General features: G+C 59.4%; 1 protein-coding gene across 4 annotated transcripts in view; it reads right to left on the bottom strand.

The window, feature by feature from the left end:
- HDAC4 (histone deacetylase 4) overlaps positions 1-14,321 on the bottom strand; it is a 250,211-nt gene that overhangs the window by 101,400 nt on the left and 134,490 nt on the right. For all 4 annotated transcript variants that reach the window (XM_047085760.1, XM_047085761.1, XM_047085762.1 and 1 more), the window contains exon 3: positions 9,459-9,703. In XM_047085760.1, coding sequence (XP_046941716.1) covers positions 9,459-9,703 — 245 coding nt within the window. The remainder of the gene's footprint in view (positions 1-9,458; positions 9,704-14,321) is intronic.

Raw genomic sequence — 14,321 nt, 5'->3', positions numbered from 1 at the left:
AGGTGAGCGTGTGGCCGCTGCCTGCCCCGCCCTCAGACGTGCTCACGGCCGCTCAGCAGAAGCGGGGCGGTTACCGCTGACGCAGCACAGGAAGGCTGGGTGACCCCAGGCAGAGCCTCGGTTCTGGATCGCACGCTCCATCCTGCCTGACACCCTGAACTGGCAGAGGCGGTGGAAAAGCCCCTCTGTAATGGAGATGACCAAGATCCTCATTAGGAAACTATAAAATAGCTCAAGACGATTTAATCCAACAACAGAAGAAGGCCAGGGTCTCTCCACACAGGATCCAGGGAAGACCTCTGCCCTTAGAGCGCCCGCCACCTGCTCACGGAGCCAGCCAGCGGGGGTGCCTGACTCAACAGCACAGGGCAAGTGGTGACACGGCCCGGAGACGGAGCCCCAGAGCAATCCTGAAGGAGACCGCGGCATGGAGGAGGAGGGTCCCGCCTTCCCTGCTGCTCCCGCAAGCCACGAGCCCAGGACCCCCACCGTGTGCTGCCATGGAGTGGGTCAGGTCGCTACGTGATCACGGAAGTTTTAGTCAACGCAGCTCAAGAAAAAAAGGAAAAGACAAGTATTATTTGCGGACGACGTTATCGTCTACCGGGAGCACATGAGATAACCCATTACACATTTACTAGGACTAACGAGAAAATTGAACGCGCTTCGGGAAATCCAGAGCTTTTCTACGCACTGACGGTAAGTAGCCAGGCAGTAAATAAAGGGAAGCAACACACTCCGTTCTGGTAACACAATCTATAAAATACCCCAATAAATACAGAACCTGTAAGCCTTGCGTGAGAAAAACAAAACAAGGCTTTCCGCCAGGACAGAAGAAGCCTCACATCATCAGAGGGTGACGTGCACTCCTGGGTTAGGAATTCAACGCTGGGGACTTCCTACGGGACGTCCTGCTAACTTACTGGCCCGCTGCACCTTCAAAGCAGGTGTCCAGGGGAGACCCCGTGAGAAAAGGCGCTGAATCCACGTGCAGAACAAACGTGTGGACCAGGAGGGTGGCGGATGGCGCCACGCAAGGCTCCCGGTGAGAGCTGTGTCGGGTCGGCACGGGGCGGGGGGGAGGCTGGAGGCGGTCCGCCAAACAAACACGCGCTTGGCATAGGGGAGAGGCGCCAGTTCAATGGTTCAGAGAAATGCCTGGTTCACGAAGAAGGACAGCCAAATGACAACAGACGAGGGAGACTGAAACAACGCCCTTAATGTACGAAGGGTACCATACACCAAAAAGAAAGAGCACGGCAATACGAAAACAGCGAAGGACAATTAGTATGGAACAACGAAACGAGTTAATAAACATACAGCAATATGGTTACCCCCCATCGAGGAAGCAGACAGGATGTGAGACAGAATGGAAACGTACCGTGAACAAGTACAGCCCAGTGCATCACGCTGCCGGGGGTCCGTCGTGCCCGCCCCCCCCCCCCCCCCCCGCCGGGAGGCAGAGTCACCGCGTGGCCCGGCCTCCCCGTGGGTGGGAGAGAGGCCGGGCAGGAGTGAGGGTGCCAGCAAGCACCCAGCACGGGCACCACCCTCCAGGACGGGCCAGTAAATGCTCCCTGTCCTGGTTCACGCTGCTTTCATATTTTGCCGATCGAAGAATCGTGTGGGTGTGGGTGCGAAAGACCCAGACAGACAGACGGACCCACATTCACTCAGGACTGGAACAGGTTTGGGAGGAAGAACTCGGCAATAGGTAACGAGAAGTAGAGACAGGTACTTACCTTGGGTAGTAATACAGAATACAAAATAGCATTTCTGTTCTGTCCAGACAGAGGCATGAGGCATGCACAAGGATGCGAAAACAGGAGAAGCTGGAAATGACCTCCGCGTCCAAGTCTTCAACTGTTTTGGGGTATTTAAATTCATTATGGCTCATTGTAATACCACAATAAACCATTACGATCATGTTTCTCAGGTAGGTGCCACGATAAAGAGAATGGTAACACCACAGTAAATGGAAAACGCGTGCCTGAGCGTGATCCCAATCCCGTGAAACTACAGACACGCACGCAACTTACAGAAGATGACAGGGACACGCTTCAGATGGGACAGCTTTCCCAGCTCACAGCGCTGGAGTAACATTTTCCTCTTTGTAATCTCCAGTTAATCGATAATTAACATCAGCGACTTACACGATCAGAGAGAGAGACTTTTTACGTGGAAACATTCCCTGTGAAAACGGCGGCGTCCGCACGCGAACACAGGCCCCCGCTTCTCTCCCACACACGGGCACAGGGGCCCCGGGGCGCAGGCCTTCCTCTCCTCCCAGGGACGCTTGGGCCCCAGGGCCAGTCGGCGGCTGCTCCTGGGGCACAGAGGGTTGTCCGCTCGGTGGGCCACACAGGAGGGTCTACGGGGACGTGTCCCCAACACAGCAGACGGTGACCGCCACTGGGGAACCGAGACGGTGGCCCCGGTACCAGTGTCAACCCCGCCCCATTCGTGCTCACAGCGTTTCCGTCAGTGAGGCTGAAGGCCAGGCTCCCGATACAAAAAGGCGTCTGTGCAAAACATGGGGAAAAAATACGCTTATAAAAATACCACTGCCCACGGATGGCGGTGAAGGGACCCACGCCGAATCCGGAACCACGGCCGAGACAGGGAGGCCCACAGCCCTGTCCGCTTCTCCTCGTCTCGGTGCTCCTGACTCAGGGAGCTCGGCGCCCTCTGAACGGGGCAGGGTCTCCTGAAGAAGATCATGGCATTTCTGGCCCCTACTCGTTGCATGCCCCCCACATCCGTTCCCTGGGGTACATTTCCAGGTGAATCCTCACTTTGGCCTCAAGACTCGCCCTGGCCAGCAGGCAACGGCATCTTGGACTCCGGCAGAGGCTTAAAACACGCCGTCTTCTTGTGAGCTCGGAACGCCGAGACCAGCAAATGATCCGCTAACGTCCTGCCAACCGCCAGGCCACAGAGTGAGGCCATTCCAGGTCAGCCGGCCACCAGCCGGCCAGAGCCGGTCACAGAAGCATGAGAGCAAGCCCACACCTGCAGCACCCCCCCAACGCCGCTCTGCAAACCGGACAGAGGCTGTGCCAAACGCCGGACTTGGGTGGTTTGCTACGGGGCGAAAGCAAAGACACCCCACGACACGGTCTCTGCAGCCCCTCTGAAATGGCGGCCGTCGCCCCTCGAGCACGAAGGGCCTTGCGCCGGCTTAGACGATGCAACCGTTGTCCTTTCTGCATAAAATGAGTATTTCCATCGTCGGTCTTGAGCTAAAGATGTGCCCAATTCGGACCGCAGACACCTTCAGACGTGGAAATCGTGTGCCCACTTTGTTAACACTTAAAACCAGGGTCGGGCTCCGTGAGCGTGATCACCAGCGGTCGCCCACAGTGAGAACTCACACGCGTCCACGCTGCAGGACGGGATCTGAATCGGGGTCACGGAAACGAGGCCAACAACGGGAAGGGCGGAAGAGCCAGGAGCTGAGCCCAAGGGCACGTGGTCACTGTGTGGTGTGTATGCAGCCTCAGACACAAGAACGGAGACCCGGGATCGTTCTCGAATCAGAGCGTGGCCTGAGCGCTTGGAGGCGCCCGCGGTGGCAGCGTCTGCATGTGCTGAGGGACGGAGGGCAAGAGAGCCACGTCATTTCCGCAAGGGGGACCTCACCACGTGGGATCTTCAATGGAAGGACAGAGCTGGCCGGGGAGAGATGGGGAGCACACCTGACCAGAACCAACCTGAGACCTGGGAATCCCAGCGGCAGGTGGGGCCGGCCGGCTCTACTGGTTAGCGCGATGCTACTTTTCAACTTGAGGCATCGGAAACGTGTGTTTCTCGGACAAAATTTTTACAAATTAAAATAACGCAACTAACCCCCAAAGCGGCGGATCTAGACAATGGTCTTTTCATCACATATGCGATCCCGGCTGACGAAATGGTTAAGAATCTTCCAACGGGGCGCCTGGGGGGGCTCAGTCGGTTGACCGTCTGACTTCCGCTCAGGTCACGATCTCGAGGTCCGTGAGTTCGAGCCCCTTGTCGGGCTCTGTGCCGACAGCTCGGAGCCTGGAGCCTGCTTCGGATTCCGTCTCCCTCTCTCGCTGCCCCTCCCCTGCTCGTGCTCTCTCTCCCTCTCAAAAATAAATAAGAATGTTAAAAAAAAAAAAAAAAAAGAATCTTCTGGGCGTAAACACTGGCCCCACGGAAGCTCGCTCTCTCCTCTGCCTCGGTTATGCCGCTCACCTGGGACCCTCTTCCGGAGAGAACTCACTGTTCAGGACAGAAGGAGGGGACACGGGACACGGTACCCGAATCAGCCACAACCGGCAAGAAATCGCATCAAGTACAGAGTGCTACGCTGACGGCCGAAACCTCATTTGCCCAAAGTTAGCAATTTAAGTTACATTTTAAACATTATTCCCTTTTTAATTATAAAATCCTATTCAAATTCACTGATGATTTAATGACACTAATTAGATTGTGTGTTGAAGAAATCTGTCTGACAAACTTCACTGCCGAATGTCACCAACAATATGAAGGCTCATGAAGAGAGTTTAAATCATCCAAATAAAAGCCAACTGATGTAATGATTCAATTACAGAGGTTAAACAGCTTTTATGATCTCTAAAAAAATAAAACACATGATTAAAATGCAGAGAACATATAAGCTTGAGATTCTCCCTGTGCTTTTGAGAACCGGGCCCAGAGCCACATTTGTGAGAGCCACGTTTGGGGGGGAGGCAGGTTTGTGAAAGCCACATCTGTGGGGGGCCACATATATGGGGGGGCTCACATTTGTGAAAGCCCCGTCTGTGAGGGGGACACATTTATGAGAGCCACATGTATGAAGGCCGCATCTATGAGGGGACCACATTTGAACTGCCATGTCTGCGGAGGCCATGTCTGTGAGAGCCACATTTGTGGGGTGGCACATTAGTGACAACCACATCTGTGGGGGCCACATCTATGGAGGGGGCCCACATTTGTGACAGCCACGTCCATGGGGGCCGTGTCTGTGAGAGCCACAGGGAGGCCCACATCTGTGAGAGCCATGTCTATGGGGGGGGGCACATTTGTGAAAACCACATTTATGTGGAGGCCACATCTAAGGGGGGTGAACATCTTTTAGAGCCACATCTGTGGGGGGCCAAATTTGAAAAAATTTTTTTTAATGTTTATTTTTGAGAGTGTGAAAAATCATAAGCAGGAGAGGGGCAGAGAGAGAGAGAGAGGGAGACACAAAATCCGAAGCAGGCTCCAGGCTCTGAGCTGTCGGCACAGAGGCCGACATGGGGCTCGAACTCACGAGCTGTGAGATCATGACCTGAGCTGAAGTCAGACACTTAACCGACTAAACCACCCAGGAGCCCTGTGGCAATCACATTTTTGAGAGCCACACTATGGAGGTCACATGTATGGGGGGGCGGAGTGCACATTTGTGACAGGCATGTCTACAGAGGCCACATCTATGAGAGCCACGTCTGTGGGGGAGCACATCTGTGAGAACCGCATTTGGGGGGGCCGCGTCTCTTTGCGAGAGCTACGTCTGTAGGGGGGCACATCTATGGAGGGGGCCCACGTGTGTGACAGCCACATCTGTAGGGGCCACATCTGTGGGGGACCCACATCTATGAGAGCCGTGTCTTTGGGGGCCACATCTGTATGGGGGACATTTACGAGAGCCACGCCTATAAAGGCCACATCTGTGGGGAGACCACGTCTGAACCGCCATGTCTGTGGAGGCCGTGTCTGTGAGAGCCACATCTGTGGGGGCCACATCTATGGGGAGGCACATGTGTGACAGCCACACCTGACATCTGTGGGGGCCACATCTGTGGGGGGGTCCCACATCTATGAGAGCCACGTCTATGGGGGGGTCGTGTCTGTGAGAGCCATGTCTGGGGGGCTCCCGGCACCTCTCAGAGCATCTGGCCCTGTGGGTGAGGAGAGTTCTCAGGGGCACACCTGGCATATGAAGCAGCCTGATGGCCAGGGGTCCCTGCACAGACTATGTGGCACCCCGGGGGGGGGGGTGGTCGGCACAGATTATGTGGCACTGGGGGGGGAGGTCCCCGCACAGACTCTGTGGAACCAGGGGGCGCGTCAATGCATAGGTTATGTGGCACGAGGGGGTCCCGGCACAGGCTGTCTGACACCAGGACGGGGGGGGGGGGTCCCCGCACAGGCTCTGCGACACCGGGGGTGGGGGGGGGTCCCGCGCAGGCTCTGTGGTAGCTGCTCTGGAGCTCGCGGGCGCCGATGTGAGGACTCAGGAGGGAGACTCCTCCACCTCCAAAGCAGTGACACAAAGCCCTAGAGCCCCAGGTGGGGACGGGGTCAGGGAGGGGAAGCCAGACCTCCGGAGGCGGAGGCCCCAGGCAGGCGGGCAGCCCAGTCCCGCCCCAAGGTGACAGCACCGACGGGTCCCGGAGTTCCCGTCTCTTGCTTCCTCCTGCTTCCCGACGACCCCTCTCCCGCACGGGCCTCGTTTCTTCTCAGCCGCTTGTTATTCTCGGTTTCTCATCTTCCGGCCACAGCTACAAATTCAGCTGACACGTGGTCTTCCTCGGCGTCGCGGGCACAGAAGGCCACCCCTGCTGGTCCGCAGGCAGCGCAGGTCGCCGTCACGTGCACGCAGGGCCCCGGGGGGGCAGGGTAGACGCGGCTCCCGAGCTCCTTCCCCAGCCAGGCGCCGGGCGCGGCCTGCAGGGCACCAGATCGGGGCCGCAAACCGCGTCACCGGGGGACAGAGGACCTTCCGGGGCACACGGCGCTCTGGCCTCGAAAGGCGAGGGGCAGCGACGGGGCCCACCGGCCTCCAGGTACGAGGGGACCCGCCTGGAAGGACGGGGGAAGGCAGACTAGTGACCCGCCAGATGCCAAGACGGGGTGACAACGCAGGTGGCCGAGCCCAGGCCGCCACAGAGCGGGGGGGACCCGGGCTTGGCGGGGCTGGAGGCGCGTGCCGGACACAGGACAGCCAAGAGTCTGCCTTTGGGACTCCCAGAAAGGGGAGGCTCTAGCCTCACGGACAGGACAAAACGGCCCGCTGAGGGGCTCCTGTCATTTCCCGCCACACCGCGGAAGACCACCCTACGGGCCGCAGGCGGTCGCCGGGAAGAGCGGCAACTCGTGACTTCCCGCTGGCAAGCGACCGCTTCCCGAGGCCGCCCTCACAGACCTGGACCCCAGGGGCACGTCGCCGCACCCAGACCCCGCCGCTCGCCCACCCACCACGCAGAACAGCGGCCACCAGCAGGCGCACGCGTGGGGTCAGCCAGGGGCAGGGCGCCTGCTCCGTGGGCCCCCGAAACGCACACCCGAGGACACCTGTCAGAAGCGGCCGTCACGACGGCTGCGGGTGGCCGAGGGCACGGAGCGCAGCGACCCCTCCGCTCCGCGGGACCCCCAGGCCGCCTAGAATGCTACAGTCCAGACGACGGGGCCGGGACTCCTACAGCTCAGGGAACCGTCCGGCCTTGGCTGATCCGGCGTTGACCCCGGGGGGCCGGCCGCCTCAGGGCGAGAGCGGCAGGCGCGGCGACAGCAAACCCAAACTCCCAGAAGCGAAGCCGCGTCACAGCTCCCAAGACCCCGGGCCTGCCACGCAGCTCCGCGGCCCGGCGCGGCCCCACGAGGCCCGAGGACACAGCCTTCGCGACGCGCCTCCAGCGGTGCTCACGCATCTGTGATGCGGCCCGCCGAGCCACGTGACACCGCTGGGCGGCCTCGCCCCGCGGTCCCGCCGGCACGGGTACACAGAGAGCGAGGCCACGGGCCCCGGCACAGTCACGTCTCCCCCACCCCGTCGACAGCGGCCATTCAATGGATACTTCGAACGGTATTCTACGGGTACGGGAGGGGTGGCTGAGACCCTGCGACGGAAGAAACTACCGGCCGGAAGCAGGAGGAGACAGACCCGCCAACGATTCCGCGTGGCCCCCGTGGCACACACCGCCCAGGGGCCGGCTGGCGCCTGACAAAGCCAAGCCCGGGGCTGAGCGCTGTCGCCCACGGGCCGTGCGGGTCTCCACGGAAAGGGTGTCTCGGGGGCATCCGGTAGCACGGGGTGAGGGCTCTCAGTTCCCCACAGCTGTGACGTCCCGCACAGTAGCCACGGACCACGCGTGGCCCCGGAGCGCTGGAAATGCAGCCGGTCCACACGGAGACGCGCTCCGTGCGTAGCGTCCACGCTGGTGTCCGAGATGCGTATAAACAAAACCTTTAACACATTACACGTTGAGGAACAGTTTGGAAACGGGAGGTTACTTAAGACACGCTCACATTCCCCTTCCGGTAGCCAGGCTCCCAACGGTACTCCCAGATCCCTGTCTCCTGCTACTCACCCCTTGTCGGGGCCCCTCCCAGGATGCACCAGGGCTGCACACAACCAGTGGAATAAGGCAGGACCGGGGCTGCGTCACTCCCCAGACGGCCGCAGGAGGCACTGGGGCTTGCACCTCGGACCTGGCGTTCTGGTCTCTCGGGGTGCTCACTGTGGGAGGCTCTGCTGGTGACGAGGCCTGAGCCTCCCGTCCACACCCACGTGAGTGAGCCCGGAAGAGGGTCTCACGGCCCTGGCCTTATGAGGGACCCCAAGTCACAACCCCCAGCCGGGCTGCCCCTCATTCCCGACCACGGAAACCATGAGCTAAGGCACACTTGTTGCTTTAAACCGCCGAGGTTAGGGTGTTTTGTCACACAGAACAGATGAATTATACAACCTGGGGGTTTCTGTTTCGTTTCAGGCTGGCTACCGGGAAAGGTAAGATTCTCTCTCGCTTTTAATCTGCCCTGTTTGTCTCTCCCGGACGGTGCTTCTCTCCGTGGTGCTAAATACAGTGGAGCCTATTATGGTCACAGCTGTCACAAGTGATCCGTCCACGATGTAGCACAGCTTTGCTACTGGTTACTCACACGTGGTTCTTTCCAATGTATTTAATTTTAACCCTGGGCTCAGGATGAATATTTACAGAGACTAACTACAGTAAATAAGTAAGGAAATAAATCTGTTAGTTTTTTCTTATTAAACGCAAATGAAAAGAAAATAGTGCCATGTCTTTCCAATTCTAAAGGATCAACGGGGTCAACTGACAAAAGACCAGTCCCAAGAAGGAAACGCAAAGGATTTACAAACGCACCACCCAGAGGTGGTCACTCGTCCATCAAGATTCTGGCGTTTCTTCTCGCTGGTAATTTTTCTACTTGGGGACGTGTTACCTTTGGGGATGAAATGAAACGTCAAGCGCGTCCCTTAAGCCCGCTCCTGCCCTGTGCCTCGGTGACTTTCCCACAACGCGCGGCACGCGCCACAGTTAGCCCGACCGGCGGGCCGCCGGCAGGCCGGGGTCGGCCCAGGAAGGCGCGTCCTGTGCGTCATCGCGGCGTCCGGCTGGTGCGCAGGGGCCCCCCCGCCCCCCTCCCGAGGAACCCGGCGCGGGGAGGCCCCCGCGGGTGCGCACGCGCCCCGCCGCCCCACTTACTTTGATGTGCTCGTGCAGCTGGGCCTCGTGCTGCCGGGAGAGCTGCTCGTGCTGCCTCTGGAACTCGGCAATGAGGATCTGCCTCTGGAGCTGCTGCTTCTGCTTGAGGGCCAGCAGCTCCTGCTGCAGCTGCTGCTCCCGGAGGGTGGGCTCCGCCACGGGCAGCGCGAACTGGTGGTCCAGGCGGAGGTCCATGGGCACCGCCGGGGGCGCGACCTGCAACGGCAGCGCGGAGGCCACATCCACTGCGGGAGAGAGCACAGCACAGAGGCGCCGGTCACTGCCGCGGCACGGCGTCCCCGGGCCCCTCCCCGCCCCCTGCCCGATGCCCAGGGGCGCCCCTGGGCGAAAGCACGCTGCCCCCCCCCCCCCCCCGCCAGACCGGCTCAAAATGCGGGGCTCGGGAGGCCTCCGGGGCGTTCCGCTGGTCAAGGGCAGAGACTGCGAGAGCGAGTGGAAGGTCAGGCCGCGACAGGCGCCCGCCAGACGCACGCCCCGCCCCGCGCCCCGCAAGGAGAGGCCCCCGGGGGGACCCAGCGGCCGCCCTGACGTCGTCCCCGGAAGTCCCCCGAGAAAGAGAAAGAAGCTGGCTGTAAAGAGAGCTAAACGCGAGTGCGCGGAGAGGCCAGCCGGCCTGCGCTTTTCTCCTTCCTCCTCGCGGAGCCACTGAGGGCCTGTGTGCGCGAAGCGCAGAAGAGCGTGCGCCGCTGACGGGGTCCCGACGGCCGCGACAGCCCCGCGTTTCGGTGGAGAGGCGCGCGCCCTCCCGGAAAACGTGTTTCCCGACCGCGGCCAGCGAGTGAGCGCCCGCCCGGCACGTGCATCAGGGTCCTGGGCCGCTGCGCTCCACCAAGGAGTGGATTTTCTTCCTCCTGCCAATGTACTGCCGAAAACGAGCTCAAGTGATTCCGATTAGAAACAGAAGCGAAATCAGTCTTGATGCTTACAGATCAATACCAAACTGCAGACAGGAGAAGCGTGCACAAAGTTTTAACTTCTGGCCATCACCCCATAACCCCACGGGGGGACTCCTCCTACGGCAGGTTCGAGGCTGAAAAGCACAGGCCATGAGTGCTGCTTCTCGGCCAGGCAGGGGAACAGTCCCCTGCAGGGGCAGCTGCCCCCCCACCATGCTCCTGCAGCTCACAGGCCCAGAGCTCCCCACCCCTTCCAGAGAGCTCCCCTCAACCCGCTCTGGGCCCCTTTCTCCAAGTGACACGCCAGACCCAGGGCCGCGGGGCAGGAGACCGGGGCCTCCCGCTCCAGGGAGCTCGGTAGTCAGGTGGGAATTCAAATTCAGCGGAAGCAGGCCACCCCAGTTCCTTACCATCAGGGCCACCTCTGGCCGGATCCTCGGCCGGTGGGGCCACGTTATGCACCTGACCTTGTTCCGGGGTCTCCTGACTGGCCCGCCCACGTGCCCTGGGACCTGATGCCCAGACCACAGGGCCCTCCGATTCCAGCCATCATCTGGTTCCTTGGGGAGTCGGTACCCCGCAACCACACAAGCCCAGAGCTCCCGGTAAACTGGCGCTTTCGTGGAACCGCCCCTCAGGACGGAGCATTTCTGTGGTCACTGCGCGGGCACAGCCCTGCCGTTCTGATGAGGCAAGGCTAGGAAACACTGCCGAGGGAGAGGCCCAGCTCTGGCAGAAGCCCTCGTTGTAGTCACCTGGCCTGAGCCCCAGTGTCCTGGACAAACACGTGGCCGTGTAGCCTGCAGGGCGCGGCTCACATAGGCGGAGCCCTCGATGCTGCCCAGGACGGGGCGTCCGGCTCCTAGACAAAATCTCGGTCTCCTCCACCCCCGGGACCCAGAGCCATTCAGGCTCCAGGGCCTGGAGCTCTCCGAGGCCCATGGGGCAGGGCTGACGGGGCCCCGGGGCCTGGACCAGCTTTACCTTGAGGTGTGCCTCACCCTGGACCCCCAGGGAACCCGGGGAAGAGACAGAGCCGCCCAGAGGGTGGTGGGAAAACACTCCGTATTCGACCCTCTTCGAAAGTATTCCATTGTCCTATCCTTTGGGCCGCGACAAGGCCAGGATAAAATGCCAGTGGACTGTTTATCTTCCGTTTCCCCCAATCAGTGAGATGCACCCTCCAGCTGTGAAAATGTATGCAACCAATTATTTCTAATGGCGTATCAAGCTTTGATATATTAAGAGGGTTTTATTTGCTGTTTACATGAGCAAAATCTACACAAATAAATTGTTTTTCATGAACAGGAAGGACCAGGGAGCAGCGTTATCCTACCCATTCCTACCGCGCGGAGCTGGGAAAGGCTGGATTTTATCAGTTGCTTTTCTTGATCATTTTTATTATGAAATATAGAAAAATGGGAAAATCATATAAATAGCAGTTGTAGAAAAACCTCAGTATCTTCCTCCATTTGCTTCAGACTCTCTTTTAAGGAACACACACAAGGGCAGCGAGGACAGCTCCGTGAGCAAACGTGGAGGAAAGAGGGCGTCACTGGGCTCCTTACAGGACTCGACGCCCACTCTTCTCTCTCAAGGGAGTGTGTGATCCCTCGCTCCCGAGGGTGACCGTGCGGGACGCCTCCCGGAAGCACCGTTACTGCGGATGGCTACCCGGTTTCACCCTTGTGTGGCCACGGGTGCAGCGAGAAGGCTGTTGTCCGCGGACCCGCTAACGTGCCTCTTACGCTGCAGACACAGGTGAGCACGGGGCAGGCCTCCCCGGGTTAGTCAGCCTTTGCTCTCTAAGGATAAACCTGACTGTGTCTTGCAGGGTCACACACGCCCACGCAGGCACCGACGCACTGAGCCCGTAAGCCTCGCGGCGAGAAGGTTCGACTCCCTTTCCGGGTGAGAGCAGCCCCGGGTTGCCTGGCGAAGTGACAGTGTTTTGGTTTAAGTAAACAGCCACAGAGAGCGTGTGACATCAGCACGCTGCCCTGCGCGGTGTCAGCTGCCCCACTTCGTGCGCCCCCCGCTAGAAGATGTGCGAGGGGTCCCATCTTGCCTGGGGACCCGAGATCTTCCGTGGCACCGAGCCCGGCCCTGAGCCGCCGGGCAGAAGACCCGGCTGCTGTTCATTTAGCAGATCCCTTCCTTACTCCAATTTTTCACGTAGGGGCTCAGGGGACCATCAGAAATGTCTAGCGGTCAATCCCTTTAGGTGCTGACCACAGAGCAGCTTTTTAGTAACTTCAAAAACACGGCGGGCTGAACTTTTCTACGAACACGTTCGTTTACGGGGGAGCTGTGTGGGGCCCTGTTGCTCTGTGCTGGGTGCGGGGACACCCCCAGGCCAACCTGTAACAGGGCTGGGGGGGGGTGGTTCGTCCACACGGGGGCACAGTGTGAACAAGGGCCGGAGGTCAGGGTGTACGTGGAGGGGCGTGGGGACGCAGGTTGAGGGAAAACTCAACCCCCACTCAGAGGGCAGGGTCTTCACGTGCAAACCCTGGAGCGTCCGTGCGGGGCCAGAGCGGGTGACAGTGCGGGGGAGGCCGGGCCTCAGACGCAGAAGGGCGGGCAGTGGGGTGCGTGCCACGGGGAAGCACGGGGGTGGGGGTGGGGGGGCACCGCAGGGGAAGCAGCGCTCAGGTGGGGGCGTGGGGCAGGACCAGGCTGTTTGGACGGTTCCTGCTCAGCAGCGGGCTGAGGCGGGCTGTGCACATCTGCCACATGCAAGCTGGAGCTCATTTCGTTTCCTCAAACCTTTTCCAGATCCTTCTGAGGCTGGAAGCATAGGGAATCTTCCAAGGGAGCACTGCCCGGCAGCCCCCGCTAGTCCTTCCCCAGACACGCAAGGCCGAGGTCAGAGGATGCTCGGGGGCGAGGGGCCCGCACACGACGGAGGGGGCCCGTGAGCGGGGCGCGGAGGGTGAGAGCCGGGACACGTGCGGGTGTCCGCGGGACGGCGTGCTGTTCTCACTGCAACGTTCCTTTTGCATCGACCGCTTCTTAGCCAGGGAGGGCCTACTGCTCGCTTTACCACACAAAACTCACACAAAACTCCGTTCTTCTGCTAAAGAAGGCTAAGAGCACGGCACACAGAAGGAAGAGCTACTCATTACCTACGTCAGCGGCGCCGTAAGCGGCTTCTGCCGGTGGAAACAACACCGCGTCTGCAGGTAGACACGAGAGCCGGTGTGGGAACGGATGCGGGACAAGGAGACCCTGGCGAGGCCTCCAGAGAAATGCCACCTCCTTATCCCTCCTGCGCGGCCAGTCAGGCGGCCCGGCGGGTGGGTGACGTGGCCGGAGCCCCGCTGTCCCAGGCCTGGTGCAGCTGGGGTGGGGGGGGGATCACGGCCACTGTCCCCCTTCTTTCCAGCTGCTGGCGGGTGTCTCATATGCGACTCGCACTATTTCTGTATCAAAAACCATTCGACAGGCCAGGCATTCTCCACAGAAGCTGCCAGAGCTTTTGACCCAAAGCTCCCCGAAGAAAACAATACAACCTTCTCTACTTAAAGAATGCAGCATCCAAATAAAAAAGCCTCTATTCTCATGAATATTTTATGTGGAGTAGAAAATTGCTTTTATAGGTTGTGCCTTGAGAAACATAGTAATACAGTCGGACTCATGACGTTAGTAGAAGCACAAAGGCCATATTCAGCATTTCGATAAGAAACGGCACGGCTGTGCTGTCTGAATTACAAGTTCGCCATCGGAAAGCGAAAAAAAATCTGCCAGTCTCTATGTTTTAAAATAAACGATCGTCAAAAAGGACACTGTAGTTTTCCATTACGTGGGTTAGATCCTCTCCGCTAAACGCCGTCATACAGATGCGAAATAAAGACGAGCACTATTCTCTAGAAAACACGGCCAAAGTTTAGGATCTGTTCAAGTAAAGAATGACTCATTCAGACGCAGGGAAAAATAATAGATA

This window comes from Lynx rufus, unplaced genomic scaffold, assembly GCF_022079265.1.
Source record: "Lynx rufus isolate CCGP_SWC_20201006 ecotype Redwood Valley unplaced genomic scaffold, mLynRuf1.p SCAF_2, whole genome shotgun sequence".
In the NCBI taxonomy this organism is placed as follows: Eukaryota; Metazoa; Chordata; class Mammalia; order Carnivora; family Felidae; genus Lynx; species Lynx rufus.
Note: the sequence above shows the minus strand (reverse complement) of the source record. Positions and strands in the feature narration are given on the sequence as shown.